We start from the raw sequence: 26,469 nt of genomic DNA, 5'->3' as shown, positions 1-26,469 counted from the left end.
AATTAATGAGTTTGTTTGTAGTGATGGCAGTGATTCAACAAGACTACATTTGATTCACAATGCCATTTAATAAAGATGTCCTAGAATCAAAGAATTTTGGCATTAGAAATTACTTCGGAGGTCTCCTTATTCCACCTTCTACCCAATACCAAAATCTTTCACAATATTGCTAGGAAATGATCATCCCACCTTTCACATCCAGTGAAAGAAAATTTAGAGACAATTCATTTAATTGTGTTAAATAGTTGTACCTTGATACCACTCTGAGCCTTAGCACCATAAACAATACTACCTTCTTTGCAGGAGTTAGCATACTCCCCGGTTTACAGTAGATGCTTCCCTCCAACTGAGCCAGGATATGTATGCCTCTCTGCAACCTCCACCTACTGGAAATGCTTGCCTTCTGGTGCCAGAAAGAACCATTTCTCTTTTCTAGATGGTCCACAAATTGTATACATGTCTCTACCTTACGAATGACAACTATATACAGAGTCCTCCATACTTTTATATTCCTTAACTAAAACACCTATATCATCTTCACATAAACTTTTGTTAATTCAAGCTCTCCCCCACTGTGCAAGAGCAATAGGTTTTTAAAAAATGAAAGTCAGAATGTACTTTTTAACTCTTTTAAAACTTAATTTTCTTTATTTCATTCTATGAAGATGATCATGAATCTTGATTCAGTTACTCATTGTTTAAGAGTCAGGTTGGGTAAGTCTTTTTAATGTTTTATATTTATTTTTTTATTTTAAATATTTTAAAAAAGAGTTTGAGAGAGAGAAAGAAAGAGATCGCGTACGCACACAAGTGGGGAGAGGGGCGGAGGGAGAAGCAGACTCCTCACTGAGCGTGGAACCTGGTGCAGGGCTGGATCCCAGGACCCTGAGATCATGACCTGAGCCGAAGTCAGATACTTAACTGACTGAGCCACCCAGGCACCCCCAATTTTTTATATTTAGAATAAATGGACAAAAAAAGACAGAAAATCTTTTGAGGTGGAATGGTAGTATCATCTGAGTACCAGTAGAACTGTAATTCTAGATTGTGATAACCATTGTGATAGCTAAAGAATATTTCCTGTTGGCATTTTAATCACACTGTTTCAATATTAAAATATTAATACTTAAAAGGTAAGTTTCTACCATCTACAAAATGCATTTATTTGAAATTTCATTTAGACAATGGCTTTAACTATATATTAAGGCTCATTCAATAATACTTCCCCTTCTGAAACCTGTCCTATTTGTTTGAACTAAATAAATATGTCCCTTTCTAGAAAAGGGAATATTTTTCTAGAAAAATATTCTCTAACACACAGCTGACCCACCATAAAAGATTGTTCTCATATACTGTTCAATCTTTAAGGGACTACCATATGCCAACAACTTTACATTTGATACTGTGTAGCAAGTACTATCATCACATCTGTTTTACAGACTACAAAACCAAGCTCAGAGAGGTTCACTAATATGCCCAAGGACATACAGTCAGTAAGAAATTGCTGAAGGACCAGTAGCAATGGAAGGAATGAGGACCTCAAAGCCTTGCTTTCAGAGGACCCAATGAGAGAAACTGATGCAGTTAGGCTGTGCCTGGGTTCCCTCACCTTCCAGGGGCCCTGACACAAAGACTTTGTCAGACAAGCACACAGAGGGGAAGGTTTTACTTTATTGTTACATCAATCTCACAAATAAACCCAACACAGCCAGAAACACTGAGCAGGTAAAAGTGCCAATGTAGAGGCCTGGCAACAGAAGGAGGAAAGAATCCAGTTCATCTCCTCCATGTCTCCAGCCTGGAAAGATATTTCTATTAAACAAAAGTCAGGGCAGCTGACACAATAAGCAATCCATTCTACAGACACTTTGAGCTAAGGAATAGAAAATCTTACCAGGTGGGTCTAGTCAGGGCAAGGAAATAGAAAAGTCAGAAAACATTTGTTTCTCATATAACTCAGGCACAGATATACCAAATAACAAAAACAATATTTTTCAGACTTCCTGTATTTGAGATGGACATCTAATAAGGAATGAGAGGGCTACTAGTTCTACAGGGTTACTTCCTGCTACTGCCTGTATTCAGAACACAGCATGGGTAGACACTTTCTTCCCACATCCTGAATCAGAGGTGCTGGAGAGAATTTTCTAAGATTCTGGGAAGAACTAACCTTACCTTTTCACCTCACCAGCCCCTGAAAAGTAGATCACGTACTCCCTCATGAACATCAAGGAGATATGGGCTGTCAGAATAATCAACTTGGCAGCATTTAGAGATTAATGAAGCTCAAGACTTCCCATCCTTGTCTTCAGACATTTTTAGGTACCTCTATCAAGCCTGGGGTTTAAAGCACAATTATTTGCCTAGTGAACTCAAATGATCTGATTGCACTGAGTGAGATTATGATACCTTAAGCTCAGATCAACCCAACTGTTTCTATTCCAAAATTGGAAAGTCAGTGACTGATTCTCAGTGGCCAGAAAGATCACTAAAGGCCATCTGATCATCCCTCTGATGCCACAGAATCCTGAACTCAAAGGGCCAGAGTTGGTCACATCTTTTCAACACCTAAGAATTCCTGGCCTCACCTGGTCCACAGGGAATCCAAATAAGGATAAGCCAGGCCAAGGAACTTCCCACATGCCTCACTTGTGGCCTAGAGTCAAGGCTTGGAGTGGAATTTTCAACCCAGGGAGAAGGGGTGAAGTATTTTAGCTCAGTCTTAGGATAAGGAGCAGGCCAAAGTGGTGCCATGAAAGGTAGGGTAGGAGAGTGAAGAGGCCTCAATGGAAAGGCACAGATCCCCCCTGACCCACCCAGGCAAAAATGGGGTGCATTTGGAGGGGGCGCTGAAGGCTGTTAAGCTGGGATCACCCCTGCTAAAGTATAGACATGGCCTTTCCTGCTGTGGCTGTGCTTAGTTTTCCACCTTGCTTCCTCTATAGAGGCTGATAAGGGGCTCTGGGGGCGACCCAGACTGCAGTATGGCTGCCTAGCTGTTCAAATGAGAGTCACTAAGTCCCTAGTCTTTAGGAAGTTTCTGTAAGCCTAAAAACATTCAGAGTTTTTGAGTTGTTTAATAGAGGTGGTAGCTGAACACTTGACGAGATTGTTGGTGGGACCTGGCAAAATTCAAAGTGGCATCTATTAAATGCTCTGGAAACTACTGCTATGAACCAAGGGTAGACTTGGATATCTCTTGAAAAGATATCCACAGCTGATTATTTTTCTGACTTCTCCATGTACTTCTATGACCAAATTGAAGGGGAGATTTCATTACAGGCATCTGCGTGCCTAGACTGATAGCCCAACAAAAAAGCTTCGAGACACCCCTGTGATCTCCAATATTTTCAGAAGGGTCGGGAGACATTATTGGGCAGCGGGAAGAAGTTGTCCTTAACACTGTCATCTCCTGTCCTGCCTCTTTCCTTGAAGCAGAACAAGGCTGAAGATTTCCCAACCTTCAGTTCCCTGTCTGGAAATTTCATTCCTGACCTCAACCCCAGAAAGGTTTCCATAGGTAGGACTTCCCACCAACTGATTCTACCCAGTACTTCCTTCTATTCTGGATCTGCTTGGATTTTTTTCATCTCCTTTCCCTATTTCTGATCCGTGCTACTTGAGTCCGTGGCGGACAAATAACAGGCTGGGCAGAAACACTGACTAGATCTTGGGGGTATTAATGTCTAATAATGATCCCTAGATTATTTACCAAAGCCTTCAATTCCATCTCAGAAAGTGATTAATGTTCTTCTGTCTGTTGTTCCTTCCCTCTTCTCCCCTCCAAGAAGTTCAAGGTGAGAGTCCATCTCACTCGTTTTTGTACCCTCATCTTTTAGGCACCAAAATAAGGTCCTAAGTGTGACGATTTGAGGCAGACACTTTTAGTAGACTTAGCACACGGGAGGAAGAGCTACCCAGATCCTCCTGGAATCCATCCCCAAAGCAGATTCTTCCCCTACCTTGCCTTTTTAAAACCCTTACCTCTTCATCCTCCTCTCAAGGCCTGAAGACAAAAGAACCAGCATGGGAGAATAAACATAGCCTTGGCTTCTCAAGTGTGAGTTCTAGGTTCCTCTGCCACTGACTTAGTATAACAGCTTAGACAATTCACTTGCCTCTCTGGACCTATAAATGAAAAAGTTGGACTAGATGATCTCTCTGGGTTCTTTCAGGTACACTTATTCTTGAGAAATCAATGAATGAATTAGAAGAAATTCTAATTCTGAGACATAGGTATCCTGCACCTCTTTGAAACAGCTGAAAGGAGGTAAAGGTCAGGTTCCTGTTTTTTATACATTTTAGCTATAGGAAAAGAAGCAAGTGTATCTATGGAGAAACAAACTTGACAGCCCCTATACTTGACTAATAAAAGCAAATTCCTGAAAGCAGCAGAGAAGTAGGCCACAGGTGAGACCTGGCAGTGTCAAAAGGTCTATAAATTAAGTGATCGGAAGAGTAAAAAACAATGGCTATAACCAGATAAGATCTCTAAGCACAGACTAAAGTCTAGAGAGGTCTGGGCTGGAAGGAGCCCCTGGAGCTTCTATTAGAGGGAAGGACTTGGTCCACAGCAAGTTGCTACTGCATTTGGTTCAAACCCAGTTTTCTCAATCTCTCAACCTGGTATGTGTGCATATGTGCAGACATGCTGCAGTCTGTAGTTATGCTTCTGAAGTGCTGAAATGAGAAAGAAATAGAAGAAATGATACCAAATTCAAAGAAGTTAGATTGAAGGCAAGTACAATTTTAGTTTAAAAGCTTATTTTTCCCACCACTCTGTGCAGTATTATCACTTCTTATTCTGGAATGTGGGCTAGAGAGTTTTGTGGGATGGTGAACTCTAGGGGTTGGGGATGGGTGTACTTGTGGTAAGACTGAAGGATGAAGGCAGGACACAACCCAATATCCTGTGTGAGAACCCCTCCACTTAGAGACAAATGGATTTTACTTGACCTGACCCATTTGGGCACTTACTTGTCTTCATTCAAGGAAACTGTCTCCACAAAAGGGATTTCTTCTTTGTCTGTCTTCCCCATGATCAGCCGGTGCTTATCCAAATTTATGATGCACTAAAAACAAAGGAGAATCACTGGTCACTGTCAGTGACCCCAGTGTCAATGGTCCATGTAAGAGGACCTTGCCTCAGAGAATAAGAATCAAAGGGAAAGTAGAATCAATCCTACCTTAAGGGATCGGAGAGTCTGGAGACCAAGGGACAAGTTTTTCTCATTGTCCTCTAAAAAAAAATTAAGATCCAACTATTGCTATGCTGATTTATAAGTCAGCCATATCACCATCTAACCAACCTTCCTTCCTTCCTTCCTTCCTTCCTTCCTTCCTTCCTTCCTTCCATCCATCCATCCATCCATCCATCCAATAAACATTTGTTGAGCATCTATTATATTAAGTAATTTTCCCAGATCATTATAGTTAAAAGGTAATAGAGCCAAGATTCAAACCTAGGTCTTTTAAACTCTGAAGAACAAAAGGCCTTTAGACAAAACCCAGGAATCTTGAGTAGTCCAGAGTAGTGTACATAAGGGAAAATATAGGAGATGGGGGGAAGTTATCAAGCGATTTATGGCAAAGGAATAAGGGGATCTTGCCCTCTATCTCCAACTAGCTCAGGGAAAGCTCTCAGGAGCCACTTTCACTGGCACACAGAAATGTTTCTTACCCCTTACTTTTTTTTTTTTTTATCCTGAATTACATACTCCTTTGTTTTAGTGATTCTCAACAGGTCTTGAATCTAGTACTTCGGAGAGTAAAAATTGGGACAAGTCTATAGTACATAAAATGGAAACCTGGAATTTTGAAAAAGTATATATTTACAGGCATGAGATCTTATGAGGGTTTGGTGGAAGTAGGGAGGGGGTTTACAATAGGGGTCCATAGGGCCAGTTCTCAATTCTACTCACCAACCACAGCTGCTGGACAGTCCAGGCGGAGTGAGCCCAATGTGATCACCAGGTGCTCAATCTGGCCCACTACTTTCAGATGCCGGGGTAGAGAAAGCTTCTCTCCTTCATGCTTGTGAGATCTGACATGCTCCTTGAGTCTGCACCAGAGAGGGAGATATCAGAATCCCCTTGGCAGAGGTTTCTGATGTAATCTGACAATGTCTACCTTATGACCCCCTGTTGGACTTCTCCAGGGATTTCCTGGGATTAATTTACCAAAAAACGTGCTAGGCAGCCTACACTGCTTGTTTCAGAATTTTGTCCTGCATATGCCAGAGGATATAAAAAACGAAAGATTCAGCTCCTGTTCTCAAAAAGCTATGTCACTATCTGTACTGTTGAAAAATGAAAGTTGATACACTCAGAAAATCCTTTTCTGAATCCTAACATCCCCACCTATATGCAAGGCAATTTAGTTAACATGTCTTTTTACCCATCTGTGGGTAAAAGATGTCAAAAAAGGGCAGGAGTTTGTCCTAATTTTAGAAGATGCTTTTTGTTCAGCGTCTAATTTTCTCTTTGCCTTTCTTATTTCTATTTATCCTCATCAGTCTTCAGCTATAAGGTTCATGGAGGCTGGTACTTATTTGCTAGGTACATTGATATTGATATTGATATTGATATCATCAAGGAATATCATGGGGAAAGTCCTGATTAATTGAACTTTCTCTGCAGGGGAGAAAGGAAAGGAATAGCACCCAGGTTTCACACAGTTATATAAGCAGATTGGAACAGCCAGCACCCAAGCTATCATGGGTTGTTGGATAAAAACTTAATTATGGACTTTCTGTGCCAATACTTCTGCTTTACTCCATTGCCTCTCTTTTGGTGTTATAACTCATCCAAAAGCAAAATAATTGCAGTTGTACAGATGGTTATTAATTCTTCTGGAACTATGGCAGACTGCTGCCTAATTATGCACCAGGACATTATTAGTCTTTCTAGAACCATCATGTTACACTACATCTCGTCTCTTCACCACATAAAAAAGCTCAGGATTCTTCCCACAAGAGCACTTGTGTCCTGGACTCCTCCCACAAGCCTAAACAGCAGTGTACAAAACCCAGAGAGCCAGTGTCAAAGAGTCACAGCAGTGGTGAGGGGTGAGAACAGGGTAGAGATAAGAAGGAACAGATCAGGCAGCAGAGGTCACTAATTATACAAATCAAGCCTTGTTCAAGTCCTACCTAAAAGTATGAACATCTTGAAAGCAGCCTAGAATGAACCATTATATCTACCCTAGTGATTGTTTCAATACAGATATTAAACTAAGGAATGATTTGTTGTTCTTAGGGCTAGAAAAGTGGAAAAGGACATTGGGTTGATCCTTCCAATTCTGGGCTAGACCTTGGGGCCCACCTAGTACTTAGGAGAGAAGAGAAGGAAGAAGACATAAAAGTACCAATTGACTGAAAAGGAGGAAAAATACAAAATGGCTTTCTCTTACTAAAAGGGGAAGAACCCAATTCTGGCTGTTAAAGAACCAAAGACATTCAATATCTGCTTCACACCCAATCCCCAGCAGGGGCAGCGGTAAGATTTGATTTTACATGTTCTTTACAGAGAGGAAAGGCACTAAGAAACTATTAGTTACTCACACCTATGATGGTTCAGGCCCAGCAGCAATAGCAGTCCTATTCTAAGTTCTGACAGATGCTTCTTGGGACAGGCAGTGTGGCCTCCAGAAGGACCCTGAGTAAGCTGAGACCAACCACATCCCTGCTTTTACTCATCGGGGGTATACCAACAGGAGTGCTCCTTCTAATTTGTTGTCTTTGCAGGGCATGGCTAACAATGAGCCAAGGACCTCACACTCTCTCATTCCAGAGCCCAAAGGTCTTTGCTCAGAACTTAATAGGTGGGAGTTAATGGAAAACCCGATGCTTTCCTGGCTTGCTGATTTCTCCCAGGTGCCTGAGAATCCAGCTGATACTTGAACTCTGCATACTTCTCTTGGAACCTTGGTAGAGACCCTCACCATCTCTAACCTCAAATAGATTTAGGCAAAGAGTGCATTAGCACCTGACTCCCACCCAGCACAAGTGGCTACTTACCCCAGTCTATCCACACAGGCTGAAGAGATGAGATTATATTGACAACCTGTGTCAACCAAGGCTTTCACATCCTTTCCAGCACACTGTGTAAAGGAAACATACTGATCAGCAGGAACCAGAGAAGCAAAAGGGAAGGGAGCAAGCAGCAGATGTCATATGAAAGGCAGGGCTGGAGAGCGTCTCACAATTATGGGTTGGTCATGTCTCATCTTTAATCACTGCTGAGTCTCCTTTTAGGAGCCTTTTTCCGACTGAATCTAGAGCTGACAGAGGATCCCAAAGGACTTTCAGTATTTAATTCTACATACTAAGTAGCTCTTAATCGTGTGTGTGTGTGTGTGTGTGTGTGTGTATTACACACTCTTCTCCAAATCTGATGAAAGCTTTGGTCTTTATCTCCCATAAAGATGCACATGCATAAAAATATTACATATACTTCCTGTAAAATTCAATTATGAATTCTATGATAAGACCCATGCTCTATACACTTTGGAGGAGAGGGCCCCACTATGAGAATCACAATGGGCCCACATCCTACTCTCCAGAAAACCCTGGAAAAACTATTCTCAGAACATTACCTGGCAAGAAACCAAAATCATGTCATCATCGTCAGACTTCTTTAATCCCTCAAACTTAGCCTGATTCAGTTTGTTGGTCTTGGAGGACCAAGGGACACGACTACTTCGAAGTTTAGACAGGTTGGTTTCCATGAGGCGCCTCTGCAGAATGTTATGAGGTTGCTTGAGGAATAGAAAGCAGAAGATTCTTAGTGACAGGTCATTTCCCCCTTTTCCCATTGTCCCCCAGGTACTGCAGAAATAATAAAGAAGCCTCACATAACTGAGCTCTACCTTTGCTTCTTATTTATTTTTCCTTCAAGCAGAGACTTCATTGGTATTATCAGAACAGGTACTATAAATCAATTTGTAATAGGCCACCGTGAATGAAAGAAACAGCAAGGTGGGACACCGGAAAATGTGGCTAGGGCCAGTGAATATTCTATGGCTAAAGAGAACTGAGGAACCCCTGGGATTTGGATTACCTAGGCCTGCTGTCTTTCCTCCCCTTACAATGGCATTTCAGGAGAAAAGTGACCCTAGTCTAAGTGGAATAAATGTATCCTCCCAGGTAACTTATAGAAGAAGCAGTTTGTTCTCACAGGCCAAAGAAACCTACGCAGTACTGGCTGTCAGAAGCTCTGCCTACTTATATTTCAAGTTTTCCTCCCTTACAGCCTCATGTTTTGGACCTAGTCTGCATATACCTTGGTAGCCTGACTCTCCCGTGGGCTGAGTAACCCACGGGTTGGGGTGGGAAGAGAGGAATTCATACCTGCTGAGCAATCTTCTCAGGAGACATACTTTAGAACCTGGCAGAACCCACAGGAATAATCCCTACTAACATCCCCTGGACTTCAAGAAGCATAGTGCAACTCTTGCCATAGTCTTGTTATCCATTCTCCCTCTCTCCAATGGGCCAAAAAGTGGGAGTATAAATGGGGCAGAAACTGATCAAGAAACAGGAGACTTAATTAGACCTTATATCTACGTCAGGATACCTAATGTTAGGAGGCAGAATGAGGAATGTGAATTCAAGTCTGCTCTTTGACAGAACTTAGAGAGTTCATAAGGCAGCCATATCCATGCTCTGCTCTTTCTACCCAAAGTGGCCTCTAGAAAATACGTTACCTCATAATAAGGACTTATTTGATCCACAGAATTTCTATACACAGCATCTTATTCTCAGTTTACAATAATATTTAAAATCTCTCAAAGGAAAGACTCCAAGTTTCTATATAACACATACCAGATGCCTTTCAATTTTAGGGGGAAGAAAATCACTCTTAGAAGCTCAGAGCCTAGAATTTTCCCAGGAAAGGGGACAGAACTGGGTAAGGCCTTCATTATCCACCACCTTACAATTTCTGAGGAAGAATGGAGTCAGAGCCATGACTCACTGTAACCCTGGTAAGGCGAAGAAATGGATTCCCAAAATACACAGGTTCTTGGCAAAGCAGATTCTAAATTAGTATCCTTGAGAAAAGGAGAGAGAGAGGCACTTAAAATGAGAGCTTCTTAACTTGATAAGGAGCTAGAGGAAGTGCTAACTCTGTCAGATTTCCTTTGAGAATGATTTGCTCCTCAAAAGAAACAAAGTCTTCATTCTTACTCTCTCACTAATAAGCCTGAATTTCTAGATCAAGTCATATGAAAGCAGGGTGTTTGCTTCTGTCAAGTCCACACTCAGCAGAACCAACTGAATTTGTACAACTGTAAGCTGAATTTGTAGAACTGAAGATCAGAAAGGACTTCAAAGGCCAATAAAGGAAAGCCCTCCTCACTGAAAATTTGGGGCTTTCCTTCTACATCAGTCTTGCTGAACACAGCTTTATCTCACTACTCCTAATCTTTCAAAGGAGTCTAATCATCGCTTGACAAATGAGGAAAAATCTGAAATTATTTTCCTCGAAGTCATCTCTCTTCTGAATTTTCCTCCTTCCCTCCTCCTCAGGTTATAAAACATGTTCAAAGTTCTCATACATTAGGGAGAAAACACATAACCTCAGATCCTTTCTCCTCAGCTCTACATCCTCCTCTAATTACACCCTTGTCTTAAATGGTCTATTTTTAAAGAAGCCAAAAACTTCCTGATATCCTTCACTGAGATTACTTCTGATCCCACAACATCAATAAAAATCTCCTAATTTCCAAATCTGGTGATATTTTTCAGCCTTCATTTTCCTTGACTTCTCTAGGGCATTTGACCCTGCTGACAATTCCTGTATTTGTTCTTTTCTTTAGTAACCAAAAAAGTTTCAAACATAATACATGCTCAGTGAAAAAATTCAAATATCTGAAGTATATAAAGTCAAAGGGAAAGCCTCCCAACCTCTCAACCTTTTCTCAGTCCCACTCCCTACAAATAACCACCCTTAAATTTAGAAGAATATCCTTCCAAAACTTTTAGTACATTTACAAACATACATAAAAACAGGATCATACTATAACACTGTTCTAAAATTTTCTATTTTTGTTTAATATATGAAAGACATTTTTCTATGTCAGCACATGTAAGTCTCTTTGTTCATTTTCACAACTAAAAGTATTGATGGTATAGTTCAGGAATTGAAAATTCACAGCTGATAAATCCCTATGAACCTCAGGAATATTTTTCTGTGGTCATTTTATTATGCCTACATGTTTTAAATGACAGTGTAACTGCACATTTGCCTCTGCTCCCAACCAAGGTTTCACTAAAATCATAATCAAGGAACAAGAAAGACCTAAACATACAAGAGCAAAAAGAACAATAAAGGAAACAACAATAACAAAAAAGGAGAGACAAAAAGAGACAACATTTTGGAATCTGAGAAGCAAAAAGAAAAGTGGTAACTGACCTAAGAGTATAGAAAGCTAAGTGCTTCACACCATTCCACTTCACACAATGCTAGAGTGGCAAAGACTGCCAGTTGTTTACCAAATCCATGTTCTCCTATTCTTACTGTATAGATAACTAGATTGTTTCCCAGCCTTCTTTGCGGTTAGGCATGACCAGAGGACTGAGTTCTAGCATAGAGAATGTGAGGAGAAGTGACATACACCACTTCCAGACCTGACCCACAAAAATGTCCTGTGCACACTCCTCCATTCTTTTACTCTTCTCACTGGTTAGAATGGAGACGACCCTTGGGGTAACCTTCTTGGAGGTCACATGTTGAAGACAGAAAAGCCACTGTCAGCCTGGGTCCCTAAGTGACTCCGTGGAAGAGGGCTGTCTTGCTGACCTTTCTACTAGTAGTGTTACTTAAGAAAAAATAAACTATCATGTTTGAGCTATTACATATTTTGGGGTCTAGCTGTAAAAGCAGTTTTCCTATTCAAACTAAAACTCTGAAAAGGCTGAGAAGTTAGAGGTATTAGAACTTCTACGATTAGAGGGTGGGAAATACATTAGTATAAAGCCTGCATAAAACTCCCACTTGACCCACACAACTGGGAAGTATGCCAAAAGTTTATTCTTTTTGAAATAGTAACTCAAAAGACTCTGGTTGGTTAATAGTTTGTCTAAGCTTAGAAATTATGTACTGTCGGATTTCTAGAACAGCTAAGGGTGAGGATAGAGTGCCATACTAAGCCAGAGCTGAAGGATGTGGGTTTAAGGATTGAAAAAAACCCACATAGGTCCTCATATAATGAAAGAAAAAAGATCTACAACAAGATTTCACATCACTATGAATTTTTGGAATATTATGAGTGACACAGATTCCAAAAGCTTCCAAGAAGAAAAAGATGATCCAAATACAAAGGATTTGGACCCAGAATGGCACAGGACAATTCAACGGTAATAATGGAAGCTAAAAGACAATGTAATAACACTTTTTAAAAACCTGACAGTGCATAATTTCTTAACCAGCCAAACTATAAATCAAGACTTGGGAAAGTTAATTCCCAATCATCCTCAAGAAGCTACTGAAGGATATGCTCCACTGAAATGAGGGAAACCAATGAACAAGGAAAAAACCATAGGGTTCAAGAATAGAGGATCCAATAGAAAAGAGAGGCAAAGGACATTCTGAGAATGGCCCTGAAGGAAAAGTCTAGAATACAGGATATGTAGCAGGCCTTGAGAGCAACCAGTCCAAAACGAAAATTGGAGGATGGAGGGCTCTAGGAAGGACGTCTCCAAGAAAAAAGAGATGGACCTGCTAGATCATCTACAGTTTTAACGTTCTTGGAGATTTAAATTTTACATAGAAAATAAAATGGGCAATTGGTAATTTTGAGAAAAAGAAATACTTGCATGAGAAAGGAAATATATAGTACATTATTTGACCCAGTTGCAAATAAAATGAACATAGTCACAATAACATAAGCAGTAAATGCTGATTGGACCCCAAACAGTTATTTAACAGAATATTAGTATAATAGAGAGGACATGACAAAGAGGTGTAAGAGAATTAAAGCCTTACCTGTTTAGTAGAAAATCCGTAGATAACGGTAAAATCAATAGGTCAAGAAATAGTAGTTTCACCATTTACCTAGCTATATGGAGACCCCTAGCACAAGGAATAGTCTAAATTTTTTAAAGTTTTAAATTACATACATGCATTTTTTATAAAAATAAACAATAAATGAAAAAATACACCCCATATATTAGGAAAGTGTTCAGCCACAAGAAAAATCAACCTACAATGGCTTAAAATGGAGGTATATTTTTTCTCATATAACAAGAAGTCTGGAGGTAGGCAGATGCTGGCAATAATTCAGCAGTTTAATAGTTTCAGGGCTACCGTCTCTGTACTCTTGGATATCCCCTCATGATCATGTGATGGCTGCCCCAACTCCTAGTATTAAATCTACATGTAGGAGGAAAGAGGAAGGGACTATGTGCCATCTATCCCTTTTATCAGGAAAGCAAAAACTTTCCCAGAAATTCCCTCAGTATTTTCCCTGTTTCTTTCTTGGTCAGAATTCTCATGGCCAGTCTTAAGTAAAAGGGGGTTGGGAGAGAATCCAGCTTTTCTAATCTCTATAGAGGAGTCAGGCAGGTAGAAAAGGGCTGAGAATGGGTGATGATTTAGCTATCCAACAGTGTCGGCCAAATCATGCAAAGACCAAAGTGTGTGTGTGTGTGTGTGTGTGTGTGTGTGTGTGTGTGTGTGTGAACATACAATGTAACTTAGGCAGGTATAATTCCAGCTCACTCTATAACCACCTTGGCACCTATTTTCTTACATCTGCCCTACTTTCTGCATTTTATTTTATTATCAAGTTTTTATTTAAATTCTAGTTACTTAACATATATGGTAAGATTGCTTTCAGGTGTAGAATTTAGTGATTCATCACTTACATGTAACATCCAAAGTTCATCACAACAGGTGCCCTCCTTAATACCTGTCACCCATTTAGCCCCCTACTTTCTGCATTTTAAAACAGAACATCCTTACTGTATGGTGACTAACATAATAAAAAATTATTATAAAAAAATAAAAATAAGAAAAATAAAACAGCACATCCTCTGCAGACATTTGAGTTTGTGGTACAGTTACACCTCAACTTAACTATTTAACTACTAATGGACATTTAGATTGTTTCCACATGTCTGTCATTAGAAACAATGCTACAGTAAAACTCAACATTCCATTTTTCTAGACACTCTCCTCCACTGGCTTCTAAAAGCACTTTTCTGTCTATTCACCATCTTTTTTACTGGTTCCTTTAAATCATCACTCTGTCTTTTGTCCTTTTCTCACTGTACATATCCTTTCAAGGCAACCTTATCTACTTTCACTGCATAAATTACTACCTTTATGATGATGACTCTATCTCATGCCCAGACCTCACTGTTGAGTTTCAGTTGCATAGATTCAACTGCCACTTTGAAATTCTACTTAGACATTCCACAGGTACTTCAAAACTTAACTTGTCCCACTGATCTTTCCCACAAAACCTGCACTTTCTCCCTTATTTCCTATCTCGGTGAATGAAAACTCCGCCTCTTTAACACGTTGTATTTCTCTCTCCATTTCTACTGTAATTGCTAAATTCAAGCAATCTCCTAAAAGATTTTCATGGTCTCCTTACCCTACAGTGGTTCTCTTGACAGCTATAACGAATACAAAATCTTCAACTTAACATTTAAGATCTTCCACTACCACTCATCTTCCTTCCCAATCTTATCTTTATTCCTCCATGAAGTCTTTCTACTTTTTTTTTTAAGATTTTATTTATTTATTTGACAAAGAGAGAGAGAGCACACAAGCAGGAGAGAGGCAGAGGGAGAAGCATTCTCCCCACTGAGAGGGAGCCCGAAGTCTCTCTCCTTTCAGCAAAATGACCAGTTGTCACATATTACCTTGGGCAAATCGCTAATCTTGCTAGGCGTTACTTTTCTCAAGCCTTGCTTTCTTCATCAGTAATCAAAGAAGTTTGAGCTCCAAGGTCCTGTTCACTTTTAATATTCTGGATCATTTCCTTCCCACCAACTTGTAAAATTACACCACCATACACACATCCATTCTTTTTTTTTTTTTAATAAGATTTTATTTATTTGTCAGAGAGAGAGAGAAAGCAAGTACAAGCAGGGGGAACAGCAGGCAGAGGGAGAAGCAGGCTCCCTGCTGAGCAGGGAACCCGATGCCAGACTTGATCCCAGGACCCTGGGATCATGACCTGAGCTGAAGGCAGACCTTTAACCAACTGAGCCACCCAGGTGTCCCAACACCCATCCATTCTTGATTCTTTTCTTTCCCTAACCCTCCCTCCCAAAGTACTGTTGTTGCTTCCTCTAAAACGTATCTAGAATTGATCTTCTTCTCCCCATCTTTACCTCCAGTCTGATTGAAACCACCATCACTTTTTTCTTGTATACTTACAGAAGTTGTATACTTGTATACTTACAGAAGTTGTTAGACCTTAAAAATGCAATGTAGGGACCCCTGGGGGGCTCGCTTGGTTAAGCATCTGCCTTCAGTTCAGGTCATGAACCCAGGACCTCCTGGGATCAAGTTCTGTGTCGGGCTCCCTGCTGGTCAGGGAGCCTGCTTCTTCCTCTCCCCACCGCCCCCCCCCTTCGTGCTTTCTCTCAAATAAATAAATAAATAAACTCTTTAAAAAAATGCAATGTAACTTTAATTGTCCTCATCCTCTAAGTTTTATTTTAAATAATGCAATTAAAAAAAATTGAGGTATAATTACATTATACATACATTATATTAGTTATAGGTATATGACATAATGATTTCATATTTACATACACTGAAAAATGTTCACAATAAGTCTAGTTAACATCCATAACCATATATAGTTATAATTTTTTCTTTCTTATAATAAGGACTTTTAAGATCCACCCTCTTAGCAACTTTCAAATATGCAATACACTATAATTAACAATAGTCATCATGCTGTTTATGATATCCCCATGACTTATATTTTTATAACTAGACGTTTGTACAATTTGACCACCTTCCTCCATTCCACCCCCCTGCCCTCCAGCAACCACCAATCTGTTCTCCATATCAATGAGCTTGGTTGTTTTGTTTGTTTTGTTTTTTAGATTCCACATATAAATTAGATCATATGGTATTTGTCTTTCTCTGTCTGACTTATTTCACTTAGCTTATACCCTCATGGTCATCCATGTTGTCACAAATGGCAAGATTTAATTTTTTTATGGCTATATATATATATATATCACATTTTCTTTGTCCGTTCATCCACAGATGGACACCTAGGTTGCTTCCATATATATACATATATTTCTTGGCTCATCATTTCTTATCTGAACTGCAAAAAACTCCTAACTTGTCTTCTGCCTCTTTTCACCCTTCTTCCAATTCATTCTCTACATAGCAACCAGGGTGAGTTTTTAAAAATATAAGTTAGATAATACATTCCCTTCAATGGCTTCCTATTGTTCTTTGAACAAAATTCAAACTTCTCACCACGGTCTATATGGTTCTGCATCATCTGATCCCTGTCCATTTCTCCAACCTCTATCTATATACCATATACATGCCACACTCCCTTTATTCATCCACACCTCCTTGCTCAAAAACTCCTTCCCATTCCAAAGCCTTTGCACTTGCTATTCTCTCTGTCTGAAATGTTCTCCCACTAACATTTCAAATAGTTAGCTTGCTCTCATCTTTCAAGTCTCAGCTCAAATGTCATTCCATCAAAGATATCCTCCCTGCCTGTACTATTTAAAGTGGATACCCCACCACTATAGTTATTAACACATTCCACTATTTCTTTCATAGTAATTATAAATTATTTTGCTTATTCACTTGTTTACTATTTCACTCCCCCACTAGATTGTTAATTCCACAAGGGCAGGGACCTTAATTTTCTAGATCACAGCTATATCCTTAGCTCTTGATATAGTACCGAACGAACAAATTTCTACTCTTTACTTCTTCAAAAAGCCTTTCTTAACATCATCTAGTTCTTTCTTTCAGAATCCCTTCAATACTTACACATTATGTAATTTGTACTACTTACTTTCCTACTCCTTGACTACTGCTTTGTAAATTTACTTAAGCGGTTTATTTTTATGTTTATTGAAATACTGGCTTTTCAAGGACTGTATCCTACTTTCCTGATGTCCGTCAAAATACACACTAGTAATTAACTAGAAAGGTGCTACAGGCACTCTGGTTACCTTCTGGACATAATTCTCTAGTCATCCTCCTGACATGGATCTTGCTTTATGCTTTACCTCAATAAGGTTAACTACTAATCTAAGCAGTCCCTCGTTCTCTACTGTTCTTGAAATGTGTTTGCTAAACCCTTACCAGGGTTTAGGCATCTAAACCTTAGCAGCAAGCTCAGATGTGCTGCCTTCATTAACATCAAGAGTTTCCGAAGGAAATGGGCTCTGTGGGCAGTGCTGTATTCTGGGAAGAAAGAGCTGAGGTTCCTCAATCTGGCACCCAATATGCTTAAATATCTCTTCTAATCAGGCTGTAGCGTGGGAAGATAAGTGAGGTGAGAGGAAGTAGATTATAATGCGAGAATGCCACAAAATCATGATTTGAGCAAGAACTTCTAAGGCCACTTTCTCAATCCCTTTACCTATCTGCACTGAACCCAGACAGAATCAAACTAATGGAATTTTGTGGTTCACAGAATAGACCAGACTGGAAAATAGGGGAAATGACATAAGTCTACCTTTTTTGTAGCATTTACTCCCAAGGTTTCTAACTAGAAATACAACCACAGCTAGAACCACTCAGAAATAGGGGTTAGCAAATACAGTCCACAAGCCAAATCCAGCCTGATGCCTATTTTTATATATAAAAGTTTATTGAAACACAACCAACTCCACTCATTTACTATCTATGGCTGCTTTTGCAGTACGATAGCAGAGCTAAGTAGCTGAAACAGAGACTGTTTGGACTGAAAAGCTGAAAATAGTTACTCTCTGGTCCTTTACAGAATAAGTTTGCCAATCCTTGCTTAGAGTAGTGTTTAAAATATATGCTTTACAACTAACATAACATAATAAAAAATTATTATAAAAATAAAGTAAAATATATGCTTTACAGAATTAGACCTATAAATACAGAGAGCAAACTGATGGTTGCCAGAGGGAAGGGGGTGGGAGAGGTGTGAAAATTGGGTGAAGGGAAGTGAGAGATACAGACTTCCAGGTATGGAATGAATAGGTCATGGGAAGAAAAGACAAAAAAAAAATGATATTGGGGCATTTGTATGGTGACAGATGGTAGCTACACTTGTGGTCAGCATAGCATAACCTATAGAGAAGTTGAACCACTATGTTGTACACCTGATACCAATGTAACAATAGTGTCAACTATATTCAAATAAAAAATTAAAATTAAATAAGAAAAAAATAAAAATAAACTGTTGAGAGAAAAATCCACCAAACTCAAAATCTGTATCTGCCAAATTATCTGTCAAAAGTGAAGAAATAAAGACTGTCTCAGAAAAACAAAAATTGAGGAAATTTGTTGCTAGTGATGTGCCTTGCAAGAAATATTAGAGAAGCTTTTTAGAGAGAAGGCAAATAATATAAGTATGAAACCTGGATCTCTATAAAGACAGGAAGACCACTGTAAAATCAATAAGTGAAACTAAAATAAAACCTTTCCTTTTTCTTATTCTTAATTACTGTAACAGAGAACAGTTTTTTCAAAATTATAACATCACTAATATACTTGATTACATATGCTTTTATATAATGCTTTTATACAGTATATGCTGATATATTCTTATGTATAGGTGAAATGAAATTAATAACAGCAATGACACAAGGGATGGGAGAAAGGAATTAGGATTATTTTGTTATTATAAAATGTTGAGGAAGATCATGGAAAAGACATGACCACTGGTTGACCCATAAGTTGGGACTGTACTATCCAAGACTTACCCCCACCCCTGTTCTTGGAACGTGAATTCCATTTGGATTTCCCACTCCCAGAGGCTGCTCCAGAACACAGCCTTGAGATAGTGCTATGGTGTTGAGAACACCTGCATGGTATGCGTAAGTGAACCTAGTCAGGCCTTCCAATAAACTTTTAAAATTTGGTGGGCAGGTGCAGAGATCAACTCATCTTAGTGATACCCAAGACAGGCCTCATATGTAAGTTCCCTTTGCTTATTTAACCTGTTACCTACCAATAAAATAAAATAAAATAAAAATAAAATAAAATAAAAATAAAAAAATGAAATATATTCTTTAGAGTCAGACAAAGTTGAGTTCAAGTTAGTAAGAACTTTGTAGTGCATCTGTAAGGATTAAATGAGATGTCCATATGGAGCACTTAACCCTGTGTCAGGTATACAGTAAGCACTCAAATGGTGCTAAGCACATGTTTGTGTATATGTGTATTTAAAATTCTCAAGCTCAGCCTAAAATTGAAGCTGATTACCATTCACCTTTTTTTTTCTAAAAGGGCATGAAATCATCCTATCCTATTTTAGTCTTTATTTAAAGTTTATAGATAAACATGGACTCCTGACTGACTCTCATTTCAAGTCTAATATATGTCTATCAGGTCTTGGAAATCTAAAAAGCACCAGTATCTGTGCCTTCTCTTCTTTGTGTACTAGTTGAACATATAATATGTGACCCATTCTACCCCATGGGAACACAGACAGGTTGTTTTTGGGTTTACAGTTGCTCACAAGCACATGAGGATCTATCTAAGGCAGGCTGTCATATTGCCCTAGACCTTCTGTATGACCCCAAAACATGTAATTTCAAAGAGAAGAGCCTTATTCCTAATTGTTATCTGCTTTGTGGACTGGTCTGAGACAGTGGTTTCTCAGGTGCCCATGGTGGACTGCATTTTTGTTAGGAAGGATTCACACATAGGCAGGGATTGGACCAGATAAACTGTAAAGTTCTTACTCTGAGGTTCTATAAGGCACACTCTGGCAGCAGCCTTCTCCCCATAACATCTCATAGTCAGTTGACTTACCATGAAATGATGAAACTGTAAGCAAATATTGATCTCCATCACTATTGTCACCTCAGGCCAGAGTAATCACGTCTTCCACTGAACTCCTCTAGTGCTTATTGACTGTAACACCTTGGCAACTAACATAGCTTCCTGGTGGTGTTATCTTCTTGTGAAACTGTCTACTCAACAGCTACACTTGATTAACTAAGAGCTATTCCAAACTTAAGTCATTCAAAAATTAAATTCCTGGTTCTTATTCCTTATCCCTAATCTGCTCTTCCTGTAGTCTTTACTCATTTCGGTAAATGGCAACTTTATTCTTCCAATTGCTAGATCAAAAACCTTAAGGTCATTTCTGACTACTCTTTCTTTCAGATCCTTAATCTCATCTATCAACTAAATTTGTCAGCTCTACCTCCAAAATACATCCAGGACCTGATGTTTCCTTGTCCCTTTCACAGCTATCACACTGCCCTGAGCCACCTTCATCTTTCACCTCGATTACCATATAACAGCCTCCAAATCAATCTCCTTGCTTCTACTCTTGCCCCTCTTCAGCCTAATCTACACAGTAGTCTGAGTAATCTTTTTATAAAATAAGTCATGTCATGTTACCCCTCTGCACAAAGTCTTCTACTGGTTTCCCATAACAGATTAAAAGCCAAATATATGTACAATGACCTATACGGTCCTGAGTAGTCTGACCTCCAACTACTTCTCTGGTGTTATCTCCTATCACCCTCCCACTTGCTCATTTTGCTCTGGCCACAATGACCTTCTTACAGTTTTTCAATCATATCAAGTACACTGACACTTCAGGCTTTTGCACTTTCGGTTCCTTCTGTCTAGAACATTCCTTCCCAAGATATTTGCTCTCTGACCTCCTTCAGTATCTCCTAAAATGTAATCTTATCAGACAGGCCTTCCCTGACCGTCTTATATAAAGTACAAGTTTCCACTCCTCTCTACCCTGGCCATGGTACTCTCTCTTCACCTTACCATGGTTCACCTTCTCCATAGCACTTATTGCTACTTGATATATTACATATTTACTTGTTTTTATTTTCTGCCTTCTCCCCCTCACAACAACAAGCTCCATTAGGACAGAAACTCCATTTTGGTTCACTATCATATCTTTAATGCCTAGAGTATTGACTGACATGTAATAATCATTCAATAAATATTTGTGGAATAAATTAATTAATCTATCCTGTCCCCCTGTCCCCCCTGTCCCCCTAACCTATATAAACTTCTTGTAGAAAGAAACTTTGCTATCTTCTTCGTGGTCTGAGCACCTAGCACTGCGTCCTGAACACAGCAAGTGTTCAAATAATGTCTCCTATGATTAGGATACAATCATGGCTCTGAAAATCTTCAGTTTGCACCAACTCCTGGTATTATATTGGTATTTCTTGCTCCTCTTCTAATGCTCCAGAGCTCTCTGATTCAAAACCTGTAGCATTATGGGTGTCTTGTGGCATTCTGATCAGGTAGATCAGATACTCAGAATATAGGGCTAGTCATTTCACGGTCAGTTTGCTTTGCTGTGTTCCACCATCCTTGCTCTGGCCTCTATTCCTAATTCTAGTGAGTATTTTAAAGAATTTGGCTATAAGCAGAATCAATCATAGATAGGAAAGAAAACACTCTTTCTATTGCTGGACAACTAAGGATACGGCTGGATGGTCAGTAACATTATCATATAGGAAAGACAGCATGTATTACCCCATGACAGGATGGGTTTATTTTTTGCTTTGTTTTTTGGTTTTTTTGGACAGGACTGTTGTTGGTTTTTTTTTTTTTTTATAGCAGAAATACCATTTTTCACTTTTGCAAAACTTTTTCAATAATACTGTTCGATATTTATGAGGTAGAGGTGAAACCAGGAAGTGAGCCTCTCATGTTGCTGCTGGTGGGATATAAATTGACCCAATTCTATAGGAAAGCAGTTTGACAATGTTTCCAAAGTGATGGGACTGTTTTTAAAAATTTAAAAGTCCTTACCTCAATGAAAAGAACATTTATGAAACTAGTAGCTAAGACTAAGAAAAGACAAAGGGCAAAACTCTAAGAGTGGAGATTTTTTTTTTCTCCAGCTTCATCAACTTTTAAAAAAAATAGTAAATCACATAACATATTACTCATATCTCCGATTTTGGTTTTTAATATAATACATAAAAAATCACAAAATGAAAGGATGAACAAAATAAGATAACCAGACATAAGAAATAAGATTAATATCCACACTACACTTTGTAGCAGCCAACTACACACAAACAGGAATGGGACAAAGGCACTTCCCTGGGGCCAACAGAAGACCACACCTGATTGCCTATGGGTCACAGGCTGGTATCAAATAGTGAATGTTACAGAAACAACATGGTAAAAGGTAGATAATGCATAAAATTCAAAATTCATAGAAGTGTAATTCTAATATAGGTCACTAGTGTGAGGAAAACAACCCACAGTCTCCTCTACTGAGACTCAATTAAAACTAATTTGTCCTCTATTTCTGTACCATCAGCAACAACAAACACCTAATTTGTCCTTTCCCCCATCTCCCTCTGGTGCCATCCCCTCCTTTTTTCCTCTTCTATTTAGTTTGTACTATAGACCTATTCAATCAGAATTTCACTTCAGTGAGAGAAAATTGAGTCAACACTGGTCTATACTACCAGATGTATCCATGAAGTGAAGTGATAGGGTACTTATAAGGTTATTTCTTAGATTGAACTGAGGCAGCAACATCAGTTCTAAGAGAGCTTAATCCTGCTACCTCACCCCAGTACCACAGCTTTCCTTTCCCTACCTCAATCCGCCTTGGTTTCTGTGACCTGTTCTAGATCTTCTGTGCAATCATTTGCACATTAAGGGTGTGAGAACAGTGAAAGTGGGATATCAAGTCCATGGCAAAGGTGGGGATGGAGGTAGGGGGCAGAGAAAGTGTGAACCCTAATTCACGGTCTCACAGTAAACTGCTGGGCATCATATCTATGGCAATAACTTACTTCTTAAGGATGCTTCCTTCCTACTGCCTATGTTTTATGTTATCAGCTCCTGTGTGGCTCAACTCACACAGACTGGAGTCAGAAAAGCAGATGGAATTCTTCCTACACAGGATTAAGTAATATAAGGAATGCTAAGCAGAGGGATAGAGTGGTAGTTTCTCAGGGACAGGGAATTCCGACAGCCCAGGACAACCAAATGTCAATCATTTTCTTAAATCCAGCATATGGGGAAGAAAAACATTCCACATTTTACTTCTTTTCCTAAATACTCCCTCTTTATTCATTCCTGAGGCTTCTAGGAACTAGGATTATTTTGGCCTAAAGGTAAGAAGGCTTAGACCTGGTTTGCTAATTGAAAGAAGAAAGAGAGTTCTCTTTTCTAGGAATGTATTTCAGTCACTCACCACTCTAAGTGAGCATAAATTAGATTGACTATTCTGTGGCTTTTGCAAGAAAACTATCTTAGAGGAAAAAAAAGAGCAAAATAACTGGGTAGTCATCCCCTGCTCAAAAATAACTAAAATTACTTTTTATCACAATGGGGGAGGGCAAATCGGATATTAGTATCTGTGTGTCATTAGAGATGTTTAAAAAAAAAAAGGAAGAGGATTCAGAAATTCTTCATAGTCATCTGGGGCTTGAAATGGCAATTTCCGTGGACCAGCTGACTCTTTTCCTTCCCTGCCAAATTAATACTCCAAAATCTCAAAAAATACTTAAAAAATTGTACAGAGCACCTACCTCATTTAAAAGACATTTAACTAATGCTTCACAAGTTATTGCCCAGATGAATAAAGTGATTGTGAAATTCAAGAAAACATGTAAACTACAAGACTCCAAATAGGAGCACGTGGGTGGCTCAGGTGGTCAAGCAGCTGCCTCTTAATTTCAGCTCAGGTCATGATCTCAGGGTCCTGGAATGAAGCCTGTGTTGGGCTCCATGCTCAGCAGGGAGTCCGCTTGAGGATTCTCCCCCCCCCCAGCCCCTACCCCCTGCTCTCGTGTGTGCTCTCTCTCTCTCTCTCTCAAATAAATAAATCTTTTTAAAAAAGAAAGAAAAAGAAAAGAAAACTTCAGATAAAACCACAAAGCTAAACATATATTTGGGCCAATACCACTATAGTGACTGAAGGATGAGAGTCAATACAGTTCTTTAAATTAGTGACCCTGAACCATCCACTCCCTCCTGTAGAGGACAGCATGGTCTTTGAACCCAGACCTCCAGTCCTGGAGTTTCTCCTTCTTAAGGCGAAGAACAACCCTGCCAGAAAAAGCCTGCACCAGCTCCAGCTCCAGCTCCAGACGTTAGCTGGTCAGTGAGATGGAGCAGCCTGGCTTCCTCTCTCCATCCACTCTTTGGGGGTAGGGGGAGCGTAGGGGGAGAGATGAGATTGACGAAGAGATGTCTGGGGTTCAAGAACCCTCCTTCACATTCGACCCTTTCTCTCTCTCCCCACTCAGGATGGAAGGTTAAGGTAGATAAGCCCAAAATCAAAAGGAGGAGATTTTGCACAGGGGGAAATGTATTTAACAAAATCATCTGGGTATGGTGACTGCCAAGAACCCCCTCGCACTTCTTCCTCTCCTTCCACTAGGAGTCACCTCTGTCCGGGTCACTGGACCGGCCAAGCAGCCCCGCCAGGCCAGGCTCAATCATGCTGCCAAATCAGGTACTAGGAGTAAGACTAACGGGAAGGAAAAGGCGACCAGAGGGCAGAAGGCAGGGCAGGGTCTCCGACGCGAGAGGAGAGAGGCACGAAGGGAAGAGGGCGAGCGGAAGGCAGCGCGAGCTGGTAAAGCCACGACGGAACCCCGAGGGAAAGCCGAGCAGGGAGATGCTGGATGAGAGGAGTTGGAAACAGCAAGAGCGAGACCGCGGACCGCGGCAGGAGGGGCGGGAGCGGGGGCCTGGCCGGTGACTCAGTGAAAGCGGCCAAGGCTGGGCCCCGGGAGCCGCGCGGCGCGAAGGTGACCGGCCGCCGCGCGCGGACATCCCGAGGCGGGCGCGGCCGCGGGGGCTCACCGTGTCCTTGGACGAGCCCAGCTTCTTGAGGCCGTCCAAGGGCAGCAGGTCGGCGGAGTCCTTATGAATGAACTGCACGGCCTGTTTCATCCGGCGCTGCTGCCGCAGCGACGCCGCCTCCCTCATGTCCGTCTCCTTGCGGCCGCCCTCGCTGAGGAGCCCTGAGTAAAACATCGCTGAGGCGCTCGCGGCCCAGCGTCCCCGGTCGCTCCCCGCTTCCCGGCCGCCCTCAGCCTCGAGCTCCTCCACCGCCGCGAGAGCCGCGCGCCGAGCGTTTTATAGCCGAGCGTGACGTCACGGGGGAGCAGCCAGTGCGCGCGCGGAGGGGCGGGGCCAGCACGGCACCCCCACCTAGCGCTCGGCTCCCCGGCGTCCGCGGCCGCTGTGGGCCTCCGCGCCGCCTCGGTGAAGGGAAGGACCCGCGAGGAAGGGTGACGCCGGCCGGACTGACTCACAGCGCCGAGGGTCTACCAGGACCGCTTTACCCAACCGCCCTTTCCCGTTGTGGGTGCCCTGCCTCCCCTGGAGCGGGATAGAGTGTAGGCGGCCCCAGGGTGCAGCAGCCTCTCCCACACCAGCCGCCGCCGTCCCCGACTCACGCTCACCTGGCCACGCCGTGGCCGACCCCGGGATCACCGCCAGCTGTGCCATGCCCCAAATCCCTCCGCCCGCGCAGTTGCTGGGCTGTGCAAAGTCCCACGTCCGCGCCCCTCCGGGAGCCCCAGCGTCCACAGCGCACTTCAGAGTTGGGAAGGCTCAGGATTTCTGCAACTTTAGGTCGGTCCCCACCCACCAGGCCACGTGACTGGGGAGGGGGCAGCCCCTGCGGGCTGGCTGGAGCCGGCTTTCCGCGGACAACCCCCCCCCCCCCACTATTCTGGCTCTTGGCACCCTGTGTTCGGGGTCCTTGCATCCGCAGGTGCCAGCCGGGGCCGCAGGGGCGGCTGGATACCTGCGGGTCAGCCTAGCGCTGAGGAGCGGCGATGATCCCCGCCTCCGTGCGACTGCACAGGACTGCGTGCCTCACACCTGCTCTTCGGAACACTGGGCAGAAAAGCACCTTTTTCTCAGCCGACACTTCGGGGTTGCCGTTGGGGAGGGTCTTTCTCTGTCCCCTCCAGCATGTTTCCAGGAGCGATGGGAACCTGGTTTTCTTTGAGTCTTTCCTACTCACTCTCAAGCCATTCTTTCTTCTTTTTCTTTTTCTTTTTTTTAATAATAACAATAGACTTTATTTTTTTCACTTTTTATTTAAATTCAATTTAAAAAATTTTTAAAAATTTTATTTATTTGAGAGAGAGAGGGAGAGCACAGAGGGAGAGTGAGAGGGAGAAGCACACTCCCTGCTGAGCAGGGAGCAGGATGTGGGACTTGATGCCAGGACACTGAGATCTTGACCTTGAGTTGAAGCCTGGCAGCCTAACCGACTGAGCCACCCTGCCGCTCTATTTAAATTCAGTTTAGTTAGCATAGAGTATAGTATTAGTTTCAG

The 26,469-nt window shown here is 41.1% G+C and overlaps 1 protein-coding gene across 1 annotated transcript; it reads right to left on the bottom strand.

The window, feature by feature from the left end:
• Positions 1–1,651: 1,651 nt before the first annotated feature.
• Positions 1,652–25,757, bottom strand: NRIP3 (nuclear receptor interacting protein 3). The gene is made up of 8 exons (XM_045803864.2): positions 25,583–25,757; positions 24,978–25,138; positions 8,596–8,757; positions 8,018–8,100; positions 5,922–6,061; positions 5,187–5,239; positions 4,978–5,072; positions 1,652–4,680 (listed from the first exon to the last, which is right to left on the bottom strand). The coding sequence occupies exons 1-8, from the start codon at positions 25,626–25,628 to the stop codon at positions 4,665–4,667; spliced, it is 756 nt and encodes a 251-aa protein (XP_045659820.2). The 5' UTR covers positions 25,629–25,757; the 3' UTR covers positions 1,652–4,664.
• Positions 25,758–26,469: the final 712 nt, after the last annotated feature.

Source organism: Ursus americanus, chromosome 16 (assembly GCF_024610735.1).
Source record: "Ursus americanus isolate L20-20 chromosome 16, mUrsAme1.1.p, whole genome shotgun sequence".
NCBI classification, from domain to species: domain Eukaryota; kingdom Metazoa; phylum Chordata; class Mammalia; order Carnivora; family Ursidae; genus Ursus; species Ursus americanus.
The sequence above is the reverse complement of the archived record's forward strand: the minus strand, read 5'-3'. Positions and strand labels throughout refer to the sequence as shown.